At 37.4% G+C, this 27,379-nt stretch overlaps 1 protein-coding gene across 1 annotated transcript; it reads right to left on the reverse strand.

Moving 5' to 3' along the window:
• Positions 1-27,098, reverse strand: LOC101021268 (stabilizer of axonemal microtubules 2). Its single transcript, XM_031668430.1, is given in 12 exon segments — positions 1-794; positions 796-884; positions 886-978; positions 981-1,149; positions 1,151-1,323; positions 1,325-1,354; positions 1,356-1,465; positions 1,468-1,573; positions 1,575-1,612; positions 20,886-21,021; positions 21,024-21,090; positions 26,943-27,098. Coding segments are annotated over 12 exon segments (1,230 nt in total). The 5' UTR covers positions 27,035-27,098; the 3' UTR covers positions 1-667.
• Positions 27,099-27,379: the final 281 nt, after the last annotated feature.

Here is a 27,379-nt window from a genome sequence, read left to right on the forward strand (position 1 = left end):
AAGCAGTGATCACATCACTGGACTCCAGCATGGGTGACAGTGAGACCTTGTCTCTAAAAATAATGATAATTAGTTAGAACTTGAACTCAAGTCCTTTGATTCCCAGCACACAGAGCCTTTCCTTGCCACACCACAGTGCCTCTTGCTAACCTGAACATGGTGAGGAGCAGTGCAGCAGTCTATACCACCAACCAAAACTTGACTCAGTAGATGCTATGTAGATGCACAAAGTCTGAGTAAAATGAATCCTATTATCTTGGAAGAGGAATCCATGTATCATTTTCAATGTCGTTCTAGATAATCCTGATGTGCTTGATAAATGACAACTGGTATGTGAATAACCATACAATTGCCATAATTATAAACAGAATTACAAATGATAATAGACTGGGGACAAGCTACTAAGCAGTATGTTGAATATTAAAAGAGTTCACATGGGAATGTATATTATTGAACCTTCTGAAATGCATATTAAAAACAATCTTGATTAAAATATCAATACAAAATGGTTTTAAGATTCTGAGTTTTTATAATACATTTTCCAATTTTCTTGTTTAAAAATATAAAAAATGATTTATTATATCATTTTTTTTCACTCCAAAAATTGAGTTTTCTCTTGGAAAAACAATTACTTGCTAGTAGCTTCCTTTTAAGCATATTTTGGTTATTAGAAGACCTTCACTGCCGGAGAAATCTTGCAAAAGAATTTATGACCTTGGGAACTGGCATTTTCAAAAATATAACCTGGAGGAGACGAGTAACTCGCTGGACAAATTTCCTGTTTTTTCAGTGTTTACAGAGTAGATGGTCACATCATCAAATGGAACAGAACTCTTAAAAGCAATATTTAAAGGTTTGCAACTCTCTGTTTGGAATCGGTTGTGTCAATGGCACATAATTGAGATCTGAAGGTCTCAAACCATCAAATTTTCCAGATGGGTTGGGGAATCTGCTCCTGCTTCTTAATAAGTCCTTATTATTGAATTTTCCCATGCTGGAAAAACTTCCTTCATAGTGCTTTTTGCTGCGGGAAAGGAAAAATTATTACTTCTTCTATGAGAAACTGGCCTGATGGGAACTACATGATTGGCCTGATATGGAACATAGTTAAGATGGCTTGTGATGTTTAATAGCATGCTACCTGTAGGAGTACTCTGGTACTTTCTTGACCTCAGGTGGTGGGATTTCCCATGGTTGAAAACATTCATGGAATTCAGTGCTTCCTTCAAACCCGATCATTCTGGGTCACTCTAGGTATTGTACAGGTCTGCAAATTTTTGCAGTTTCACCAATAAGACCCTGAGAAGTCATACGGTGAGTTGTAGAGATCCTCAAAGCGTTGGTCAGTTGGTTTACCAAACTTCTTTTGGCCTTTCAAACTTGAGTTCAAGCTGATGAGGTATATAATCAAGGCGATGACTTGTAATGCCATTAAAAGGGGCTGTAGAACGTTTGACCACAGAGGAGGTTTCAAAGATTTACTGGAAACTTTATCTCCTGAGGTAAAGTCATCCTGAAATGTAGTTTAATTTCAAATTTCACAGTAGAAGTGGAAAGTTTGTTCTGGCTTATAAAAGTTCACTTTTATGAAGGTCATAAGCTCTATAATCACCTTGAAAATTAAAACAAAAAGATTTTTAAATGCTGAAGAAAACAACCATCTTCTAAAAATCATAACTGATTTCTCTCATTGCCAAACATCTTTCCATTTCCTTTAGAAATCTAAACAATAGTATCGAATACAGTTTCTCTGATTCCTTTCAGATTTGTTCTTTTTTCTTCATTTCCACCTTCCTCTACCCATCTCCTCACTTTAATAGATATATAACTTTCACTTTCAGATTCGTGATTTACATAACAAAGAAAATAACTGAGCCTGATTGTGGATAGTTCTTGAAAGCCAAAAGACTGTGTTGCAGGTGAGGACAGAGTTTAGGAGATTATGGTTGTATTCCTAGGAAGTGGTTGGGATTTAAAATTACAACTCACAAAATGCTAAGTATGTCTAAAATCAGGGCTTGAAATAAAATCAGTGTCCTCATGTGTGGACAAAAGTAATACAGACATTACTCCGCTTTTGGAGAGACTCATCAAAGGAGAAAATTTTTAATTCCTGGTATACTCTAGGGAGTTACAGAAAAGTCAGCAGGCAAAGATGCAAGTAACTTGTATCCCAGAAAGATCCATCTGCGGCTAACTTTCACATCATGAAATGGACTTTAAAATTTAAAAGATAGGGGCCATCTAGAGGCCAGGGGCCTTAACTGAATGCATTCAAAGGTGAAAGAGCAAAGATCTGGGGTTTTGGAAAGTTAAATAACCTTAAGCCTACTTCCTGCAGTTTACCTAGACTGTGGAGCATTTTCGTTCCTCTGGTGTCTACAGAGTGATGACTATGTCACCATTACAAGTTGGTAATAGTACGCTGCTAAAACTGAAATGTTTATATTTCAACTAAGGATTATTTATTGTTTTCTATTTCTAGATTAGGGACGATAACAAGGTAGGAAATACCATAAAAGTGACTTCACCTCAAAATATGTATTTCTAAATACCAAAATTAATTTATAAAAGATAGAAATTTATTATACAAGATAACATACTAAAATCAGAACTAAAGTCTGTGCAGTATTTACAGAAAGGTCAAACCTTGAAAACTTATTATGTGATATCTTCTTCAAAAGAGATAAAATGTTTATCCATTTCAAATGGCCAACTTTTGGACTAAATGATCAAGTTACTGATGTTTGGATGAGAGGGCACCTGGCTCAGGAATAGGTGACCTTCAGTATGAGAGACCTTGAAGACAAACTGACAGAAAGATGAAGCTAGATCAAGCATTCTTATTCCTGTAAACCTAAAATTAGAAATAGTGAGTGAGATAGAAATGGGAGAATTGAAAGGATGCCAGGAGGTAATGCTGAAAGAGCCATGAAGCTGAGTTACATTCAAACAGACCTGCAGAAATGAAATGGCAGGCAGAGAGGCTGACCCAGTTAGCAAAGTGGCAATCAGAGCAGATGAGTGAAGGGGAAGTGGGGATGCTGAGGGAGAAATCATGTACTGTGGAGATGAAGGGAAAAAGCTCTTCCTTGAAGCTCCCAGGCACCTGATAGTTTTTCATTTTCAGTTCACCTGAGAGAAGCTTTACCAGAGTCTTTCTGTGAGGCCACCATGGGGAATCTCTCTTCTTTGCAAACTAAAGTATAAAGTATAACACCATTTTTCACTAGCTAGAAATCACAGATGTTGACAAGATCTACAGTTCCACACACAATCATATAGGAGAATTCTTGCTACCACACAAGAGAAAAAAAGATTTTCATCGTAAGAAGAGATAAACAAGAGACAACATTTCCCTCACCAAACCAGCTTTGGTTTTCAAAATGGAAGCAAGAATTTGGACACTGAGAGATGGATGTAATAGCGTACAATAGTATGAATGTCAGTTCTAGCTAATTGCAGAAAATTGATTTTCTCCCCATAAATATGCCTATGCTCATATACCTGGAATACTTATTATCTGTTCTGGAATATTTATTGACAACATTCTAGCAATACCTTTAAAACACCATAATCTTTATCATGTGTTTTTAGTGTTTCATGATACTTAAGGAAAAAACAAACATTTAGTAATTTGCTGTTTAATTTCCAAATATTTGGGGATTTTTCTACATTTTTTTCTATTATTGATGTCTAATTTAATTGTTATGATCAAAAACACACATTGCATGATTTCATTTCTTTTATATTTGTTAAGGTTTGTTTTATGACTCCAAATATAGTTTATCTGGATGAAGCTTTCATGTGCACTTGAAAAGAATGTGTATTCTGTTATTGTTGGCAGAAGTGTCAATTTGGACAAATTGTTGATAGTGTTGTTCAGGTCTTTATATTCTTACTTATTACCTGTCTATGTTCTACAGATTACTTAAAGAGAGTGTTGAAGTCTCCAACTACAAATGCATATTTTTACATTTCTTATGTTAGTACTATAAGTTTTTGCTACTTTGTATATTTGAAGCTCAGAATCTTGTGTTTGGGAAGTAGAAGGTGGGTGTGTGGTGGTTTCTCTGTTGTCCCAGTCCAGCTGCAGTATTAGGCAGGCCCTGTGCCCCTGGGTCTCAGAAGCAGGGCTCTCTCAGTGTACCTGCCCGTTCACTAAATGTAGTAGGTCTCTAATTGTTGGTCCCAAGACAGTTTCCTGTTCTTTCTTCATTTTCAAGGTTCAGTTTTATTTTGCTCCTTGTTGTTGTTTTTCTTTATCTTTCATCAAGTTGCAATACATCTTCATCTATTCATTGTGGCTGTCACAGTGATGCCTCTCCTGCAGTGGATTTTTTATATTATTATTATTATACTTTAAGTTCTAGGGTACATGTGCATAATGTGCAGGTTTGTTACATATGTACACCCGTGCCATGTTGGTGTGCTGCACCCATCAACTCGTCATTTACATCAGGTATCACTCCCAATGAAATCCCTCCCCCTCCCCCTCCCGTGGCAGGCCCGGTGTGTGATGTTTCCCCTTCTGATCCAAGTGATCTCATTGTTCAGTTCCCACCTAGCAGTGAGAACTTGCGGTGTTTGGTTTCGTTGCGGTGTTGCTGAGAATGATGGTTTCCAGCATCCTATGTGTCCTACAAAGGACACCAAACTCATCCTTTTGGCTGCATAGTATTCCATGGTGTATATGTGCCACATTTTTCTTAATCCCAGTCTGTCACCGATGGACATTTGGGTTGATTCAAGTCTTTGCTATTGTGAATAGTGCGCAATAAGTACATGTGCATGTGTCTTTATAGCAGCATGATTTATAACCCTTTGGGTATATACCCAGTAATGGGATGGCTGGGTCATATGGTGCATCTAAGTTCTAGACCCTTGAGGAATCTCCTTACTGTTTTCCATTTATGGTTGAACTAGTTTACAATCCACCAACAGTGTAAAAGTGTTCCTATTTCTCCCATCCTCTCCAGCACCTGTTGTTTTCCTGACTTTTTAATGATAGCCATTCTAACTGCTGTGAGATGGTATCTCATTGTGGTTTTGATTTGCATTTCTCTGATGGCCCAGTGATGATGAGCATTTTTTCATGTGTCCTGTGGCTATCACGAATGTGTCCTCTTTTGAGAAATGTCTATTCATATCCTTTGCCTTACTTTTGATGGGGTTGTTTGTTTTTTCTTGTAAGTTGTTTAGCGAGTTCTTTGTAGGTTCTGGATACTAGCCCTTTGTCAGATGAGTAGATTGCAAAAAATTTTTCTCCCATTCTGTAGGTTGCCTGTTCACTCTGATGGTAGATTCTTTTGCTGTGCGAAGCTCTTTAGTTTAGTAAGATCCCATTAGTCAATTTTGGCTTTTTGTTGCCATTGCTTTTGGTGTTTAGACATGAAGTCCTTGCCCATGCCTATGTCCTGAATGGTATTACCTAGGTTTTCTTCTAGGTTTTATGGTATTAGGTCTGACATTTAAGTCTCTAGTCCATCTTGAATTAATTTTCATTATAAGGAGTGAGAAGGATCCAGTTTCAGCTTTCTACTTATGACTGTAATTTCCCAGCACCATTTATTAAATAGGGAATCGCTTTCCCCATTTCTTGTTTTTCTCAGGTTTGTCAAAGATCAGATGGCTGTAGATGTATTGGTATTATTTCTGAGGACTCTGTTCTGTTCCATTGGTCTATATCTCTGTTTGGTACCAGTACCATGCTGTTTGGTTACTGTAGCCTTGTTAGTATAGTTTGAAATCAGGGGCGTGATGCCTCAGCTTTGTTCTTTGACTTAGAAGTTGTGTCTTGGAGATCACGGGCTCTTTTTGTTCCATATGAACTTTACAAAGCAGTTTCCAATTCTGTGAAGAAACTCAGGTAGCTTGATGGGGATGGCATTGAATCTATAAATTACCTTGGGCAGTATGGCCATTTTCATGATATTGATTCTTCCTATCCGCTGAGCATGGTATGTTCTTCCATTTGTTTATGTCCTCTTTTATTTAACTGAGCAGTGGTTTTGTAGTTCTCCTTGAAGAGGTCCTTTACATCCCTTGTAAAGTTGGATTCTAGGTATTTTAATCTTTGAAGCAATTGTGAATGGAAGTTCATTCATGATTTGGCTCTCTGTTTGTCTGTTACTGGTGTATAAGAATGCTTGTGATTTTTGCACATTAATTTTGTATCCTGAAGAGACTTTTGCTGAAGTTGCTTATCAACAAGGAGATTTTGGGCTGAGATGATGGGGTTTTCTAAATATACAATCATGTCATCTACCATTAGGGACAATTTGACTTCTTCTTTTTCCTAACTGAATATGCTTTATTTCTTTCTCTTGTGATTGCCTAGCCAGAACTTCCAACACCATGTTGGATAGAATTGGTGAGAGGGCATCCTGTCTTGTGCCAGTTTTCAAAGGAATTTTTCAGTTTTGCCCATTCAGTATGATATTGGCTGTGGGTTTGTCATAAATGGCTCTTATGATTTGAGATATGTTCAATCAATACCGAATTTATTGAGAGTTTTTAGCATGAAGGGCTGTTGAATTTTGTCAAAGGCGCTTTTCTGCATCTATTGAGATCATCATGTGGTTTTGTCTTAGGTTCTGTTTATATTATGCTGGATTCGTTTATTGATTTGCATATGTTGAACCAAGCCTTGCATCAAGGGATGGGCCACTTGATCATGGTGGATAAGCTTTTGATGTGCTTCGGATCCGGTTTGCCAGTATTTTATTGAGGATTTTTGCATCGATGTTCATCAGGGATATTGGTCTAAAAGTTCTCTTTTGTGTGTCTCACCGGCTTTGCTATCAGGATGATGTTGGCCTCATGTAAAATGAGTTAGGAGGATTTCCTCTTTTTCTATTGATTGGAATAGTTTCAGAGGAATGGTACCAGCTCCTCCTTGTACTCTGGTAGAATTCAGCTGTGAATCCATCTGGTCCTGGACTTTTTTGGTTGGTAGGCTATTAGTGTGCCTCCAATTTCCAGAGCCTGCTATTGGTCTATTCAGAGGTTTACAGCTTCTTCCTGGTTTAGTCTTGAGAGGGGTAAAGTGTCAGGAAATTATCCATTTCTTCTAGATTTTCTAGTTTATTTAGTAGAGGTGTTTATAGCATTCTCTGATGGTAGTCTGTATTTCTGTTAAGGGGTCGATTGGTAATATCCCTTTATCATTTTATTAGCGTCTATTTGATTTCTTCTCTCTTTTCTTCTTTGTTAGTCTTGCTAGCGGTCTATCAATTTTGTTGATCTTTTCAAAAACCAACTTCTGGATTCATTGATTTTTTGGAGGTTTTGTGTCTCTATCTCCTTCAGTTCTGCTCTGATCTTAGTTATTTCTTGCCTTCTGCTAGCTTTCAGGTGTGTTTATCTTCTCTAGTTCTTTTAATTGTAATGTTAGAGTGTCAATTTTAGATCTTTCCTACTTTCTCTTGTGGGCATTTAGTGCTATAAATTTCCCTCTACACTGCTTTAAATGTGTCCCAGGATTCTGGTATATTATCTTTGTTCTCATTGGTTTCAAGAACATCTTTATTTCTGCCTTCATTTAGTTTGTGTACCCAGTAGTCATTCGAGGAGCAGGTTATTCAGTTTTCATGTAGTTGGCTGGTTTGATTGAGTTTCTTAGTCCTGAGTTCTAGTTTGATTGCACTGGTCCTGAGAGACAGTTTGTTATAATTTCTGTTCTTGTACATTTGCTAAGGAGTGCTTTACTTCCAATTATGTGGTCAATTTTGGAATAAGTGCGATGTGGTGCTGAAGAATGTATATTCTTTGATTTAGGGTGGAAGGAGAGTTCTGTAGATATCTATTAGGTCTGCTTGCTGCAGAGATGAGTTCAATTCCTGGATAATATCCTTGTTAACTTTCTTGTCTACCGTTGATCTGTCTAATGTTGACAGTAGGAGTTGTTGAAATCTCCCATTATTATTGTATGGGAGTCTAGGAATGCTTTGTAGTCTCTAAGGACTTGCTTTATGTGAATCTAGGTGCTCCTGTATTCCCGGTGCATATATATTTACAGGATAGTTATCTCTTCCTGTGAATTAGTCCCTTTACCATTGTCTTGTGGCCTTCTTTGTCTCTTTTGATTAACGATGGTTTTAAGGTCTGTTTTATCAGAGATTTAGTATTGCAACCCTACTTTTTGTTCTCCATTTTGCTTGGTAGATCTTCCTCCATCCCTTTATTTGAGCCTAATGTATGTCTCTGTATGAGATGGGTCTCCTGAAGATACAGCAGACTTATGAGTCTTGACTCTTTATCAGTTCACCAGTCTGTGTCTTTTAATTGGAGCATTCATTTACATTTAAAGGTTAATATTGTTATAGTGAACTTGATCCTGCCATTATGATATTAACTGGTTATTTTGCTTTCGTTAGTTGATGCAGTTTCTTCCTAGCCTCGATGGTCTTTACATTTTGGCATGTTTTTGCAATGGCTGGTACCGGTTGTTCCCTTTCCATGTTTAGTGCTTCCTTCAGGGTCTCTTGTAAAGGCAGGTCTGGTGGTGACAAAATCTCTAAGCATTTGCTTATCTGTAAAAGGATTTTTATTTCTCCTTCACTGAGGAAACTTAGTTTTGGCTGGATATGAAATTCACAGGTTGAAAATTCTTTTCTTTAAGAATGTTGAATGGCCCCCCCACTCTCTTCTGGCTTGTAGAGTTTCTGCCGGGGTCTGCTGTTGGTCTGATGGGCTTCCCTTTTGTGGGTGACACTTTCTCTCACCTGCCCTTAAGATTTTTTCCTTCATTTCAACTTTGGTGAATCTGGCAATTATATTGTCTTGGGTTGCTTTCTTCTCGAGGAGTATCTTTGTGGCGTTCTTTGTATTTCCTGACTTTTGAGCGTTGGCCTGCCTACTAGGTTGGGGAAGTTCTCTAGATGATATCCTGAAAGTGTTTTCAACTTGGTTCCATTTTCCCCCCTCACTTTCAGGCACCCCAATCAGACGTAGATTTGGTCTTTTACATAATCATACTTCTTGCAGGGCTTTGTTCATTTCTTTTTCTTCTTTTTCTTTAGATTTCTCTTCTCGGCTCATTTCATTTGTTTGATCCTCAATCCGGCTGATGCTCTTTCAGCTACCAGTTGTCCAGTCACGGTTGCTGAAGCTTGTGCATTTATCCGCGTATTTCTAGATGTCATGGTTTTCATCTCATGTTCGTTTATGGCCCTCTCTGCGTCAATTATTCTGGTTATCAATTCTTCCCTCTTTTTCATGCTTTTAGTTTCTTTGTGCTGGGTATGTAATTCCTCCTTTAGCTCACAAAGAGAGTTTGATGGACTGAAGCCTTCTTCTCATCTCGTCCAGTCATTCTCCATCAGCTTTGATCCATTGCACAGGTGATGAGCTCGTTCGCTTTGCGGGGAGATGCGGCTCTTATTTTTGAATTTCCAGCACTTGCCTGGCACCACATCTTTTTGTGGTTTATCTGCCTCTGGTCTTTTGATGATGGTGGCCACATTACTGATGGGGTTTTGGTGTCGGTGTCGCCTTCCTGTTTGTTAGTTTCCTTCCTAACAGTCAGGACTCTCAGCTATGGAGTCTGTTGGAGATTGCTTGACATCCCTCAGACCCTGTTTGCCTGGGTGTCAGCAGCAGGGCTGCAGAAGATAAGAATGCTGCTGAACCTTGTGAGGTGTACCTGATTCTTGCTTTGGAAGCTTCCTCTGGGGTGTACTCTACTGTGTGAGGTGTGGGGTGTTGGTCTGCCCTAGTGGAGGATGTCTCCCAGTTAAGAGCTACTCAGGGTCAGGACCCGCCGCTAGGCAGTCTGTCCCTTCTCAGATCTCACCCTCCCGTGTTGGGAAGTCCATTGCTTCTCTTCCAAAGCTGTCAGACAGAGTTGCTTGCGTCTGCAGAGGTTTCTGCTGCTTTTTGTTGTTGTTGTCGTTTTTGTTGTTGTTGTTTAGTTGTGCCCTGTCCCCAGAGGTGGAGTCTACAGAGACTGGCAGGCCTCCTTGAGCTGCTGTGAGCTCCACCCAGTTCGATCTTCTCAGGGCTTTGTTTACCTACTTAAGCCTCAGCAATGGCAGGCATCCCTCCCCCAGCCTCGCTGCTGCCTTGCAGTTAGATCGCAGACTGCTCTGCTAGCAATGAGGAAGGCTCCGTGGGCGTGGGACCCTCCCGGCCAGGTGTAGGATATAATCTCCTGGTGTGCCCATTTGCTTAAAGCGTAGTATTGGGGTGGGAGTTACCCGATTTTCCAGGTGTTGTGTGTCTCTGTTCCCCTGGCTAGGAAAAGGGATTCCCTTCCCCCCTGCGCTTCCCAGGTGAGGCGATGCCTCGCCCTGCTTCAGCTCTCGCTGGTCGGGCTGCAACAGCTGACCAGCACCAATTGTCTGGCATTCCCCAGTGAGATGAACCCAGTACCTCAGTTGATAATGCAGAAATCACCTGTCTTCTTTGTCGCTCGCGCTAGGAGCTGGAGACTGAAGCTGTTCCTATTTGGCCATCTTGCTCCGCTCCCCTGCCTGCAGTGGATATTATTAATCCATTTTTGTTTTGTAGGTTACAGGCATCCAAATGGAGCTTCCTGCTTTTTTTTTTTCTTTTTTTCTTTTTGTCTTTGCAACAACAACCATTCTTCTTTCTATGCCTGCACTATGAAGGAAATTTTTTGTAGTCTCCAGCCTTTCTCCCAATCTTCTGATGATCACACAGTGAACATCCATAGGGAACAGTCTATGAGTCGTTTTGAACTCCCCCTTTAGTGTCTGAAGTTCTCAGAGCTTCTATGCTCTCACAGTAGCTCACACTCAAGTCTTTAGCAATTAAATATGTAAATTATGATACACTTGTGTAACAGCTCGTCTTCATTCCATGCCCAGCTTTGGGTGAAACAGTGCTTGTCTCCTGTCTCAACTGGGTGGAAGTTTTTTTTCATTAAATGTCAGGCTAATTGGTTAACGTGTGATCTCAGCTTTCTAAAGGATTCATACACATTTATGATTTTGTAGATTAGCTGGCTTTTTCTTATTCTTATGTTGGGAATATAATCTTTCTGGCCTTCTGCATCTTACACAGAATCTGAAAATTCTGGATTTCTTTAAGGTGAGGTTTAAAATTACACCTTGAATTCTACAAATTCAATTTCCTTTACAGATATAGGGCTATTTTGACTTTTTATTTCTTCTTGAGTGCTTTTTATTCGTGCTTATTTTTCCAAAAATTTATCCATTTTATGTAACTTGTAAATTATTGGCATTTTTAAAAATATCTTAATGTGTGAAAAATCAATCTTTGAGTTTTTAATCACAATATTTTGTTCATTTACACTTAATGTAATGATGTAGCTGAACCCAGGACCAGGCTGTATTGCTATTTGCTTTTTGCAGTTTTCCCTCCTTTGTTCCAATAACCCTTATTTTCTGCTGTACAAGCTTTTTGTCTTACATTAATAAATGGCATTTGTATTATTCCACTTTGCTATTAGAATTTTTCTATATTTTAAAATAAAAATGAATGTTTGAGGCTTATTTTGAGATTTTCTGGCTCAAGCGTAAAATGGATATTTTTGCCATCTATGGAGAACCTGTGTGAATTTAATTCTATTTAAATCCTCTTGCCTTTTGTACTACTGTTCTAACATACTTTTACTTTTATATTTGTGTAAAAACATAATATAAATAATTTTAAGTTCCTCAATCATCCTTTTATTTACCTCACATATTTACCCTTTATGTATTCTTCATCCCCTTCCTGCATTTCATGCTTCTCTCTGGAATAAGTTTCCTTTTAACTGAAGGAGATGTCTTTTAATACTTTCTGTGATGGGTATCTCAGCTTTTCTTTTTGTCTGAAACATTTTTACTTAGAAGCTGCTTTTTCAGGGCTAATTTTTCCCTTTAGATATGCAATTCTAAGGTTTGCTGGCTTTAGAGTTCTAGATATCTCACACCTTTAGCACTTTTAAGTGTCCTTATCATTGTCATTTAACTTCCATAGTTTGTATTTGAAAAGTCACGTATCATTCCTGTTTTAAAGTCAGATATAACTTTTTCTTTTTGTAGATAATAGATAGTTTTCACTTGCTACTTTTAAAATTTATCTTTGCCCGGACTTAAAGTTTGACAATGGCTATCTAGGATGGTTTCTATGTGTTTATTTTGGAGTTTGCTTGGGCTTCCTGAATCTGGGCTGATTCTTTCAATTTTGGAAGAGTCTTGACCATTATCTCTTCAAATATCTCTGATTCTTCATAGGCCCTCCATGACATTTTTACTATGTGCTTGGATGTTGTGTATGAAGAGAATCATAAAAACTAAAATCAATTGTTATTTTCAACAGGAGTTGATTTTACTCTTTCCCTATGTATATTTAGAATATGGGGAGATCACCTCATTCTTGCAGAATCTGAGCTAGATCAGTGCTCCAGCTGGCACCTTCAGTTGAACATAGTCTTCTCATAGTTTTCAAATGTCTCAAGAGCAAGACTCAAGGTATTATTTCTCCAAGTAAGGCCCTCATTCTAGTGGGCTTTGTCTCCTAAGCATTTACTCCCAAAGACGTAGGATATTCCATCTGGAATTTTTCTGGCCCAGTCTCCCAGCACACCATGCCTCCCCTACAAACTCTCAGTGAATGTCACATTGAAAACCAGCCATGTATCTGAGGCTCTTCTAGATTTCAATTAGTCCTATCAGCCCAAATTCAAGTGTTCACTGCTTTCTTCCTCTACTAGAGTTTATCTACTTATGCCAAGCTCAATCCTCAGCACAGGCCTGGGGACTTGATAAGTGTTCCCAGAAGTAAATAAGCTGGCCATATATCCAGCTCACTGAGGAAGGGCTCTAGCTCTCTGAAATTTTTGTATTTTGCTTCTACAGCTGTCTGATGTCTTCAAGAAGATTTTTAAAAAGAAATCTATGCCCCTGTGGCCAAGTCCCCTCAGCCTGGCACTCCAATGTTCTTCCCAAACTGATCTCAATCTACTTTTATGATTACCCAGATCTCCTCATACCTGAAAATTTCTGGTCCTCACTATGTCTACTGAATAACTTATTTTGAAATTTTTCTGATTCTATGCTTTTTACTCATTTGTTACCAGTTTTCAGAATATCCCTCACTCTTTCTATATCTCAATACTGACTAGTGTCTGATGCGTTTCCCAGGCCTGGCCTGGTGATAACTTACAGTATAAATTCTTGAAGCACTGTTGCTTTCCACTATTTTTGTAGTAAATAATGTAATATGTCTTCCCCTAAGGATATCTCATTTTGAGGTGTCTAGTATGGCATTTCATTTTTCGTACTATTGCTTTTTAAATTCTCAATTATAAAGTTTCTTTTTAGATAGTCAATTTTATTTTAAATAAACACTGTATATATTTAAAATGTGCTGGTCTTTAACGATGTATACACACAGTGAAAATGATTACTAAAAGTGAGAAACATATTCATCTCCTCACAGTAACCTGTGTGTGTTGCATCGTGTGTCGTCTGTCGTGTGTGTGTGTGTGTGGGTATTGAGCACCTGGAAATCTATTCTCCAGCAAATTTCAGTATATAGTACAGTGTGTAATTATAGTCATGATGCTGCATTAGGTCTCTAGATTTACTCATCCTTATACAACCAACTTTATGCCTCTTGCCCAATATATCCCATTTCCCCCACTTCCTGCCCTTGGTAGCCATCATTCCTGTCTTACTGCTTCTATGTATTTCAAGCTCTTTTAGTTACACATTATTATGCATGTGTGCTTAATATATATTAGAATATATGTGTGCCTATCTAATATATGTTCATACAAATGTTTACACATCACATTTTATTCATTCATTTATTGATGCACATTTTATTTAGGTTGTTTTCTTATCTATATTATTGTGAATAATGCTGCAATAAATAAAGATTAGAGATATTTCTTCAAAATACTCATTTCATTTCCTTTGGATATATACTACAGAAGTTGCTGGATCACATGAAAATTCCATGTTTAATTTTTTTTAGAAAACTTCATATTGTTTTCCATATAGCTATACCAATTTACATTCAAACCAACAGAGTACAAGGATTGCTTTTTCTCCACATCCTCACCAACACTTGCTATCTTTTATCTTCTCTATAACAGACATCCTAACAGATTGTGAGATGATATCTCATTGTAGTTTTCATTTGCATTTATCTGGTGATTGGTTGAGTATCTTTTCATATATCTATTGGCCATGTGTATGTCTTCTTTGGAAAAAATGTTTATTCAGGTACTTTGGTCAATTTTTAATCCCCCCCTCCCTTTTATTGCTATTGTCTATGTTCGTTATTTTTCAAAATATTAACCCCTTATGTGATACATGGTTTGCTTATATTTTCTGCCAATTCATAGTTCAATTTCTTTTTGATTGTTTTCTTGCTGTATGAACACTTTTTAGTTTGGATAGACCCATCTGTCTATTTTACTTTTGTTACCTGTGTTTTGGAGTCATATCCAAAAACCATTATCAAAGAGTCAATGTCAAGGACATTTTCCATGGATTTCTTCTAGAATTTTATGGTTTCAGGTCTTGTGTTTAAGACTTCAATTCACTTTGAATTGATTTTTGTTTATGGAATAAGGCTCCAATTTCATTCCTTCACATGCAGATACTCAGTTTTCCCCATACCATTTATTTCATTTATTTGAATTTCAGATTCAGGGTTATATGAATTTATAACTTGGGTATATTACGTGATGCTGAGAGGTTTAGGCACCAATGATTCCATCATCGATTAGTGAACACAATTTAGCGGGTAGTTGTTCAACCTTTGCATGCTCCCCTCCCTCTCTCCTTTTGGAATCTCCAGTGTTTATTGTTTCCATCTTTGTGTCCATGTATACCTAATGTTTAGCTCCCACTTATAAGTGTGAACATTCAGTATTTGGTTTTCTGTTTCTGTGTTAAATTGCTTAGAATAATGACCTCCAGTTGTATCCTTGTTCTTGAAAATAACATGGTTTTATTTACTGTGGCTGCACAGTATTCCATTGTGTATATTTACTGCATTTTCTTTATATGATTCACCATTGATGGGCACCTGTGTTGATTCCATGTCTTTGCTATTGTGAAAAGTGCTACAATGAACATACAAGTGCAGACAGAATGATTTATTTTTCGTTGGTTATATACCTAGTAATGAGATTGTTTGGTTGAATGGTAATTCTACCTTTAGTTCTTTGAGTAATCTCCAAACTGCTTTCCAAAGGGGCTGGACTAATTTGTATTCCCACCAACAGTACATAAGTGTTTCGTTTTCTTTGGACCCTCACCAGCATCTTTTTTTTTTTCTTTTTTTTTTACTTTTTAAATAATTGCCATTCTGACTGGTATGAGATAGTCTCTCATTGTGGTTTTCATTTACATCTCTCTGATGATAAGTGATGTTGAAAATATTTTCACGTGTTTGTTGGTTACTCGTACGTTTTCTTTCAAGAACTGTCTTCTCATGTCCTTTGCCCATCTTTTAATGTTATCTTTTCTTGTTGATTTATTTAACTTAGTTATAGATTCTGGATATTAGTCCTTTGTTGGATGCATAGTTTGTGAATATTTTCTATTATGTAACTTGTTTGTAACTTTGTTGGTAGTTTTTCTTCCTGTGCAGAAACTCTCTAGTTTAAGACCCATGTGTCAATTTTTATTGCATTTGCTTTTGAGCACTTAAAATATAAATTCTTTGCCTAAGACAATGTCTAGAAGAGTATTTCCTAGGTTTTCTTTTAGGATTTTTAGAGTTTGGGGTCTTACATTTAAGCCTTTACTCCATCTTGAGTTAATTTTGGTACACAGTGAGAGGTAGGAGTCCAGTTTCATCCTTCTGCATATGGTTAGCCAGTTTTTCCAGCATCATTTATGGAATATGGAGTCCTTTCCCTATTGTTTATTTTTGCCAATTTTGTTGACGATCAGGTGGTTGTAGGTGTCTGGCTTAATTTCAGGGGTCTCCATTCTGTTCCATTGGTCTATGTGTCTATGTTTGTACCAGTACCATGCTGTTTTGGTTAGTATAGCTTTATAGTACAGTTTGAAGTTGGGAGATGTAACGCCTCTGGCTTTATTCTTTTTGTTTAGGATTGCCTTGGCTATTCAGGCTCTTTCTGGGTTCCATACAAATTTTAGAAAAGTTTTTCTCTAATTCTGCCAAAAATATATATATATACAGGTAATTTGTAGATTGTTTTGTGTAGCATGACATTTTAAAGATATTGAATCTTCCTATCCATGATCATAGAATGCTTTTCCATTTGTATAGTTTATGATTTCCTTCTCCTTACAGAGATCATTCACCTCCTTCATTAGATGTATGCCCAGGTACTGTGAGTGTGTGTGGCTATGGTAAACGGGATTATGTTCTTGATTTGATTCCCAGCTTGAAGATTACTCGGGTATAGAAGTGCTACTGATTTTTGTGCATTGATTTTTTTATTCTGAGACTTTGCTGAATTCATTTATTAGGTCTAAGAGTCTTTTGGTAGAATCTTTAGGGCTTCCCAGGTATAAATTACATGGTCAGTGAAGAGACATAATTTCCAACACTAGCATTCCCAACACTATGTTAAATATGAGTGATAAGAGTGGGCATCCTTGTCTTATTCCAGTTCTCAAAGGGAATGCTTCCAGTTTTTTGTCAATTCAGTATGATGTTGGCTGTGGGTTTGTCATAGATGGCTCTTATTATTTTGAGGTATGTTCCTTTAATGCCTAGTTTTTTTTGAGAGTTTTTATCATGAAGGGATGTTGGATTTTATCAAATGCTTTTTCTGCATCTACTGAGATGAACATATGATTTTTGTTTTTAATTCTGTTTATGTGGTGAATCATATTTATTGATTTGCATATGTGGGACAATCCTTGCATCCCAGGAATAAAACCCACTTGACTGTGGTGAATTAACTTTTTGATGTGCTGCTGGATTTGGTGTGCTAGTATTTTCTGAGGATTTTTGCATCTGTGTTCAGGTACAATGGTCTGTAGTTTTCTTTTTTGAGTCTTTGTCAAATTTTGGTATCAGGATCCTACTAGTTTCATAGAGTGAGCCAGGAAGTAGTCCCTCGTCCTCAATTTTTTTGGAGTACTTTCAGTAGGGTTGGTACCAGCTGTTCTTTCTATGTCTGGTAGAATTCAGCTGTGAACCCATTTGGTCCACGGCTCTTTTTTTTTTTTTTTTTTTTTTTTTAACTGATTCAATTTCCTTACTCATTATTATCTGTTCAGGATTTGTTTCTTCCTGGTTCAATCTTGGGAATTTGTGTTTCCAGGAATTTATCTATTTCCTCTAGACTTTCTAATTTGTGTACATAGAGATGTTCATAATATTCTCTGAGCATCTTTTGTATTTCTGTGGGATCAATTGTGATGCCACTTTTGTAATTTTTGATTGTGCTTATTTGGATGTCTTTTTTTGTTAATCTAGCTAGTGGTTTATCCATCTTGTTTATCTTTTCAAAAATGAACTTTTTGCTTCACTGATCCTTTGAATGGTTTTGGGGGTCTCCATTTCATTCAGTTCTGCTCTGATTGTAATTATTTCTTCTGTTAGCTTTGGGTTTAGTTTGTTATTATGTTGCTAGTACTTTTAGTTGCAAGGTTAGGTTGTTAATTTGAGCTATTTCTATCTTTTTGATATAGGCATTTAGCACTATAAACTTTCCTCTTAACCCTGCTTTTGCCACATTCCAGAAGTTTTGGTATATTGTGACTCTATTTTCATTTATTTCAAATGTTTTTTGTTTTTTTTTGTTTGTTTTTTTTTTTGTTTTTTTTTTGAGACAAAGCAACGCACTGTTGCCCAGGCTGGAGTGCAGTGGTGCGTTCTTGGCGCACTGCAATTCCACCTCCCAGGTTCAAAAGATTCTCCTGCCTCAGACTCCTGAGTAGCTGGGATTACAGGCACCTACCATCACGCCCAGCTAATTTTTTTGTATTTTTAGTAGAGATGGGGTTTCACCATGTTGGCCAGGCTGGTCTCGAACTGCTGACCCTGTGATTCACCCACCTTGGCCTCCCAAAGGAGGACAGTGAGAGTACTTTCCCACTGTGACTTCTCTTCAGCTGCAGAATTGTTCTTAAATAGGTTATCTACAAAACCTGCAGTACAATCATACAGAGTATGGAAGTAGAACCTTGGCTCTTAGTGTTTTTGTTGTCTCATGCCTGAAAACCTGAAATACAAAACATCACCTTTGCTGACTAAGAAAGTTCAGTAGTGAGAATGCCAGAGGAACTCAAAATTCCTTATGCTTGAACTATAACCACAGGAGTGGAAGTATCGGAATCTACAGGAAACTCAGGTCATGGAAAGCTAGTAGTGTTGGTATAAATGTGTACGTGTGTTGTGTGTACATGTTCCCAGCATCAGGGGACAACAGTATTACTGGTATATTTCTTATGGATCTTGTAGAAAAAAAGAAAATCTTAATATGATTGTATAAGAGACCAAATATCGTGGCTCATGCCTGTAATCCCAGCACTTTGGGAGGCCGAGGCAGGTGAATCGCAAGGTGAGGAGTTCAAGACCAGCATGACCAACATGGTGAAACTCTGTCTCTACTAAAAATATAAAAATTAGCCAGGCGTGGTGGCTCATGCCTGTAATCCTAGCTACTCAGGAGGCTGAGGCAGGAGAATTGCTTGAACTCGGGAGGCAGACGTTGCAGTGAGCCGAGATCGTGCTACTACACTCTAGCCTGGGTGACAGAGCAAGACTCCATCTCAAAAAACAAACAAATGAAAAAAGACCAAATTCATCTTCATCAATTATTCTTTATGTCAATTTTTACACAGTACATTTTCTCCTGTGCATATCAATCTATATCAGCAATTGCTCTATGCTACATTTAATTATACTTCTTCAACATTCACAGTCTTCACAATTTGTTCTTTGTGTAGTATGTTATGTGCTCAAAGATTTAAAAAACAGAAAAAACATTTTCTTGACCTCCCTAATGGGTAGGCTTATAGATGAAAGTATATTGATATCCTGCACTTTAGTTACTCGTTGAACAGGTAGGCATGAAATTTAAAGAAAAAGTATGCATTTAACTATTACCTAAATAAGGTATGAATCATTACTTTGATTATTGATGGTATCACTCTTACAAAAGTGTTTTATATTAGGACATATCCATTCAGCTATTTTACATAACCAATGGAAATAATGTAATCCTATATATGTAATTATATTATTAATAAAAAGATATAAAAATAATACCTACTATCATAAATCAAAATCAATATAAGCCTAAAATAGCCTATTTTTAGGCCAGGTGCGGTGGTCACGCCTGTTAATCCCAGCACTTTGGGAGGCTGAGGTGGGTGGATCACTTAAGGTCAGAAGTTCGAGACCAGCCTGGCCAACATGGTGAAACCCCATCTCTACTAAAAGTACAAAAATTAGCCAGGTGTGGTGGCGGATGCCTGTAATCCCAGCTACTCAGGAGGCTGTGGCAGGAGAATTGCTTGAACCCAGGAGAAAGAGGCTGCAGTGAGCCAAGATTGCACCACTGTACTCCAGCCTGGGCAACAGAGTAAGCCTCCATTTTGGGGAAAAAAAAAAAAAAAAAAAAAGCCTATTTTAAAAAAACAAAGACCCCACTCCTCAAAAGTATTAGAGTATTTTAAAATCAGGTTTTTGGACCAGATGCAGTGGCTCACGCCTTTGATGCCAGCACTTTGGGAGGTTGAGGTGGGTGGATCACTTGAGGTCAGGAGTTCGTGACTAGCCTGGCCAACATGGTGAAACACCATCTCTACTAAAAATACAAAAAATTAGCTGGGTGTGGTGGTGTGCACCTGTAATCCCAGCTACTTGGGAGGCTAAGGTGGGATAATTGCTTTAACCCAGGAGGTGGAGGTTGCAGGGGGCCAAGATCATGCCATTGCACGCTAGCCTGGGTGACAGAACAAGACTGTCTCAAAAAAAACCAAAAACAACCACAACAAAAAAAAACAGGTTTCTGGAAAGAAAAACATACATAGCTCAACTCGTACTCCTGTAAGTCAGTTGCCTGCACAGAGAAAGTATTCACACCCTTCCACCATGCCAGAATTCTTAGAGGAGCAGGACCCCATTTGGCACTGTCTATCATGGGGTAGATAAGCCTATCTAATTCTGAGGTTCAGTATCAGGAATCGCCTGCATACAGATGAAAGCTTCATTCTCTATTTTATCCTTTATCAGTGTAAAAGTAACATTTTGCTTCTCTATCTGGTAACTCTTTTGCTTTATAGGTTGGTTCAGGACTTGAATGCAGAAAAGCATTGATATTTTTTTTTTTTTTAATTTATTTATTATTATTATACTTTAAGTTGTAGGGTACATGTGCATAACATGCAGGTTTGTTACATATGTATACTTGTGCCATGTTAGTCTGCTGCACCCATCAACTCGTCATTTACATCAGGTATAACTCCCAATGCAATCCCTCCCCCCTCCCCCCTCCCCATGATAGGCCCCGGTGTGTGATGTTCCCCTTCCTGAGTCCAAGTGATCTCGTTGTTCAGTATTGATATTTATTTGACCTCAAAGATCCCAATACTCTCGGAAGCATTTCAACTTTTTCTAGGATAGGAAGAAAAGAACAATGCCAACTAAATGTGACATGAAGTGACAAATGTGACATAATGCTTGTTTAATGGCATTCTTTGTTTTTCACGTTTTTAGACAGCGAAAAATAATAAAGTAGATGAATTTGGATGGGAATGTGGGTCTTTTACCTCTCAATCAGACAAATGGTCTACTTTCTTTTGTTACTATACAATACCATTTTGCCAAAGAGAGAAATGTTCTTTCCTAAGCCATGGAGGCTAAGTTTGGCAGCACACCAAAGTTATAATTTGATACTAGATGTTAAACCTGGAAGTGAATTTTAGTTTTTTGGCTCCGTCATTTATGAAATGGCAAGTTACCTTTATAAGTTGGGACAGTGTCCAACCTTCCTTTTTTAACTTGTTGTCTCTCCAAAGGCCGGACTATTGCCACAGGCTGCACTTTGTATGAATTAAAATCCCGTTTTGTAGGTAGTACAAGATCGAATCTTCTCTTGTTTTGGTTTTATATTCTTCTGGCACATGGTGAGAGCTGTTTAACTATTTCGCAGGATGATAATCCAACCTGAAATATATAGAATTTGAAACAGAGCCTCTAGGTTCTTTTTATTTCTAATTATTTCAGTAGTATGGAAATTGTCAGGCTTTTCTTGGAGAGTCTGGAAGATATTAAGAATACATAATAGTTGATGGGCCTTTACTTGAAAGTAAATGAATTTTCATAAGGTCCTATCCAGTGATAAATATCTTGAGAAAAGTAAATATATCAAAAATCCTAGTTTTTAAAACATCATTACAATAGATCTCAGTTAATTGGATCTTCAGTAAACAATATCCTCAAGTAATTGATTTTTTTCTAACCTGGAAGGAAATTTCAGGTAAAATTTACTAAACCTGAAAAGTTTAAAAAATATATTCCCCTCAGGTCACTTTGTCAAAGTCCTTATTCATCCTACTTAAAGTCTCCAGCAAATTATTTTGGCATACTTTCTTCTTTTTGAATTCATGCTGTTTTCTCGCTTATTGTTAAATGATTAGTAACTCTGGTCTTTAGACATAAATCACATTCAGATTATAGATATGAATGTTCCTCATCTTTGGATCTCCCCGAATTCCTTGTCATGGATGGATGCCAGCTGGTAATGCAGCCAACCTGGGTGCTATATAACATTATGTTACAGAAGTAGTACTGCAGACACTGAGGTAAAAACTGAGGAATGGAGAAGAACACAAACTTAGACTGATCAGACCGCCTACGTCCAAATCCTGGCTCTGTCATTTACTAGCTGCAGGACCTTGGATAACTTCATTAACCTGTTTATGCCCCAGTTTCTTTATATATAATATGGGACAATAATATCTTCTATCTCACAGAGTTGTTTTTAAGGATATACACACACGCTTTTAAGACTGCTTGGTACATAGTAAGATCAATATGGTAGCCACTACTGTTACTACCCCAAGACTTCATGGATTGCTTTTTTCTTCTGGACTCTATTGGCACATCACTCATTTTGTGATTAAACTATCTTGTATTAATCAATATTTGTTGCATATGTCTGGAAGTTCTCCAAAGAACCCAAACCCCTCACTGAATTCTTCTATTTACAACATAACTTCTTAGACTAATTAACTGTTTTCTCACCACTTCCAATCCATTTCACTCTGGTTTCCAGGACTGCCACTTCCCTAAGACAGCTCTAAGGTTCACCATGTCTTCCATGTGATTAAATTCATCGAACATTTTTAATCCTCATCTTACTTGACCTCTCCAGTAGTAACTGACATTATTGTCCACACTGTCTGTTTCTAGGAAACTTGCTCTTCCTGACTTCCTTATTATTTCTTGCCAGTCTCCTATGCAACTTCATCTACCTTTACTCGGTCATTAAATACATGTTAGCATTCCTCAAGACTTGGACCTACCTACACATACTTCTTTTCATCCACTGTTCACTCCTGAGGATAACTCTTCTACTCCCACAGCTTCGATTACTACCTAGATTGAAATAACCCTCAAATTTACATCTCAGCTTAGACCTCTTCTCTGAGCTCCATACCGGCATCTATGATGGTCTCTTGGATATTCAGTGGCAACTCAAAACTTCATATGTCCCAAATCAACTCATTATTTCCCCTTAATAAATGTGGTCCTTTTTGCTTGTTCTCTATTTAAGTGAATGCTATCACCATCGCTTCAGACACATAGTCAGAAATCTAGGACTCGCCCTTCATACTTCAATTCTCTCCCCTATCTAGTCCATCGTCAACTACTGTCAATTTTGCCTCATAAATCTCTCTCAAATCTAACCACTTTTCTCCACATCTGCCACTACTATAATATGCAAAGTTTTTGCAACAGCTCATTTGAATCACTTCAATAACTTTCCAAACTCATTTACCCACATCCACTCTAGTTCTCCCTCCAATCTTTTCTCCACATGGCACCTGAGTAATTCTTTCCCCTGTAAATCTGATCAGGTCATTCTTGCCCTTATCTCCCTGGCCTCTTCCTTAACTTCCTTCCTCCCCAACTCTACCCTCTACCAAAAAAACAAAGCAGAAAAATTTTCATGGCTTCTTATTACTGTAAGGACATAGACGACACTGAACATGGCTTAAAGCCTCTGCCTGGTCTCCTTCACTAGCCTCAGCTCTCACCACGCTTCCTCTTGCTTTCTCTGCTCCAGCTGGCCCTCTTTGATACTTTTCTCCCTTCCATGCTCCTTCCTGCTACATGTTACTCTCTCTCTCTCTCTCTCTCTCTGCTTGGAATGCATTTCCTTCCTCCTCTTAATCCAGCTAATTTAATATCCTTCAGGTTTTGACTTATTTTTATTTCCCTGATAAAGTCAAACTCTTGTTCTGGATGTCAAGGTACCTGTGCCTATCCTTCATAGATCTTATCACTGTTGCAATTTTAGACTTATTTTGAGTAATGTTTTTGATTACCATTTCTAATAGGTTGCAACATCTGTCAGCACAGAGATCATGACTGCTTTTGACCACCACTGTATCCCAGGTGTCTAGTATAGTACTTGATGCTTAACAAATGCTTAATAATTTTTTATTTAATGAATGAAGAGTAGTAGAAATCACATACCTCTGCCTCCCAAGACATGTCAGTTGTTCTTTGCTCTTCCCAATACTAACTAGAGGGGAATAGGCTAAAATGCAGTCAGGAAGTGAGAGAATCAGGAAGGGAAAAGCAAAGCAAAAGCTTAGAACTCTCAGTTTCTCTGGTTAGACTAGTTAAGTGTTAGAAAGTATATCTCCAAACCCAAAGCCGCTTTCTGTAGTAGCAGAGGGTGAATGCAGTCTTATTCATCTGATATATCCTGAAACATTTGATGTGTCTAGAATCCTACTCCTTCAGGGCAGGCTTCCTGCAACTCTGGCAGTCATCTAAGTGAGCTACAACAGTACTGCTATAAAGGATCCAAAATCTTGTACAAGTTCAGACACCTCTTTACACAGTCACTTCCTGTACTATGCAAAGGTACAGAATGCTTCTTTGTTTGTACAGATAAATCCACTTTCTACTGCATAGTCACCACAGTCAATATGAGGGAGTCAAGCAAGAGTTTCAAGCTCCTAGATTATGACTCTTAGAAATACTGCTAGTTTCCCAGTGAAAATAGAAAGAAAAGATCCAATGTCTTACTAAGTGAAGAGATGACAATTTAAGAAATGAATAAATTTATTTTTATTGGCATTTTGGACTTTGGGACTTTCTTTTTTATTAAAAAAAAAACTATTAAGGCTTACTTGAATAAGTCAATAGGGGAAATCCAGAATTGAAAAGCAACTGCCTTTTAAAAGAAAGATATGGCAGGTTAAATTTTCTCAATTTCTACACTTAGAACTGGTTAAAAGCACAATCTCTGTTCAATAAATACAAATATTGTAAAATTTATTTTAAATCTCTAATATGAACCACTAAAGCATCAAGAAATAAATATTAATAAATTAAAGTGAAGACAAAGAGCCATTCCCAATCAATCAGTCTCAACCAGTTGTTCAATTTCTTCATCTCACTTATTATAATCCATAATTATCTTAGTTATTTATCTGATATGTTCATATCTGGACTTTCCCACAACACTATAAACAACAGTAAAGCAAAGACCGTCTCTGTTTTATGTTCCATGTCATCCTCAGTGAGCAGTCCAGTTCCTGACCTACTGCACTGAATCAGTGGCAACAGAATCACTAGCAATGCTGGTTAAAAATGCAGTTTCCTGAGACCCACTCTATTATCTACTGGCTCTTTTAGATGGAGACCTGGAATCTGCAATTGTAACACTTCTAGATGGCACTACTGCATACCAAAATCTGAGGACTAAGTAAAATCTTCCATCTGTGGAAGAGCCATACACCTACACAAGTAACTAGAGTCACCAAAGTATTATTACTGCAGGGAATGCCTGAAGTGTTAAAAATAGAAATATTAGACTAAAAGTTTGAAAGTTTAAAGTATAATAATAATTTAAAAAATAAATAAATAAAAAAGAAAGTTTGTATCTTTGCTATATAAGAATGAGTTGCATCTGAAATGAAAATGGCTAACACCAAAATCTAAAGCTGTTAGAGCATTTTTAAAACTCTAAATTATAGAAATATGATGTACAAGTCACTAGGAAGAAGGAACTTCAACTTGTGAAAGGAAGATAAATCTTGGGGCCCCAAAATCACTAAGCTAAGGGGAAAAGTGAAGCTGGGAACTGCTTAGGGCAAACCTGTCTCCCATTATCTTCAAAGTCACCCCTCTGCTCACTGAGATAAATGTGTATCTGATTGCTTCCTTTGGAGAAGCTCATCAGAAACGCAAAAGAATGCAACCATTTGTCTCTTATCTACCTATGACCTGCAAGCTCACTCCCAGCTTCGAGTTGTCCCGCCTTTCCAGAACGAACCAATATTCATCTTACATACATGTTGATTGACGTGTGTCTCCCTAAAACGTATAAAACCAAACTGTGCTCTGACCACCTTCGGCACATATTATTGGGACCTCCTGAGGCTGTGTCACCAGCACGCACCCTCAATCTTGGCAAAATGAACTTTCTAAATTAACTGAGACCTACTTCAGATATTTGGGGTTCATAAACTTATTGACATTTTTATACTTAACACCAAGATTGTACCTTGAATATAGTATATACATTAAGAGTTTAAATAAAATAATGAGTAAATATAATACATAATCTAGCTAACTGACAAAAATACAGAGAGATCAAAAAAGGTCAGTCCAAATGAAAAGTATAGGCTTAAGATTTGTGTTCATCACTCACTGAACAAATATTGGGTACCTACTATGTGCTAGTAGGCATTGTTATTAGTTTTCTAAAAATAGAATGCTGAGATAACAAAAGACTTAGTTCCTGCTTTCATGAAACACTGAAACCAATCTAATGATAAATAACAGGAAGGTGCTTTGGGAGCTTACATAGAAGAATTTTACCTAATCTGAAAACTGGATGAAGTGTCAGAGAAGGCTTATTCAAGTGATAATTTAGTTGAGATCTACAGATTGAATGAGCATTAGCTAAGAGAGGGAAGGAAAATTGCAGGTAGGGAAAATAGTATCTTGGAAGACTCTGAGATAAGGGAAACCTGGCACTTTCAAGGAAATGAAAAATGGCCCATGGGATGGAGCATAAAAGTGAAAAGGGCACTACAGTGAAAATGAATTAGAGAATTAAGTAGTGAGCAAACCATGCCTCTACATGGTTTTGATAAGGATTCTGGTTTGTGTTAAACACAATGGGAAAGTTTAAGGGTATTTTAAGCAAAGAAGTGATAGGGTTTGGTTTCCATTTTAAAATCATTTGGGCAGGCTGAAGTATTGAAAACAGATCAAACTGCAAAAACCAGAGTAGATTCAGATATTATTATAACCTCTAGGTTAAGCTTGTCCAACCTGCAGCCTATGGGCTGCATGCGGCCCAGGACGGCTTTGAATGAGGTCCAACATAAATTCATAAACTTCCTTAAAACATTATGAGATTTTCCTGTGATTTTTTTTTTTTAGCTCATCAGCTGTGGTTGGTGTTATTGTATTTTACGTGTGGCCCAAGACAATTTTTCTGCCAATGTGGCCCAGTGAAGCCAAAAGATAAGATACCCTGGTCTAGGTGGTGGTAACAGTGGAAAGTAGATAAATATGAGATATTTTAGGAAGTTAAAAAAAAAAAAGAACTTTTTATATCCCTTTTTTCTTCTCACGCTTTGTCAACCTAACTTAATTCGTATTTTTCTGGTTTTTTTTTCAAGTTGTGACTTAACTAGTCTGTTGCCTATTAAATTGGTTCAACTTAAATCAAGTAAACAGTAATTTAAATAGCTAGAAAACTTTATTGACACCAGAAGAGTTGGGAGAAAAATAAGTAAAGCAAATAGTTACTAAATATTTACTTAAATGTAGTTATTCCTTCCATTTTACCACAGCATGCTTGAATTTCTTGCTTGGGTTTAAGACTCTGAGCTGAAAGAACATTGTCATACATAGGATATTTTTCCAAATATTCAGTTGTAGGGCAAAACACCCCAGAATTTTCATAAATCCTTGTGAAGCTAGCCATATGTAGAGCTGAAACTGGATCCCTTCTTTACACCTTATACAAAAATTAATCTGGCATGGATTAAATACTTAAATGTTAGACTCTAAAACCATGAAACCCTAGAAGAAAACTTTACGCGAATACCATTTTAGGACAAGGACTCTCAAGGAGTAAAACACCAAAGTAATACAGCAAATAAAAGCCAAAGTAGACAAATGGGATCTAATTAAACTAAAGAGCTTCTGCACAGCAAAAGAAACTACCATCAGAGTGAATTGAGGCAACCTACAG

Source organism: Papio anubis, chromosome 7 (genome assembly GCF_008728515.1).
Source record: "Papio anubis isolate 15944 chromosome 7, Panubis1.0, whole genome shotgun sequence".
Lineage (NCBI taxonomy): Eukaryota > Metazoa > Chordata > Mammalia > Primates > Cercopithecidae > Papio > Papio anubis.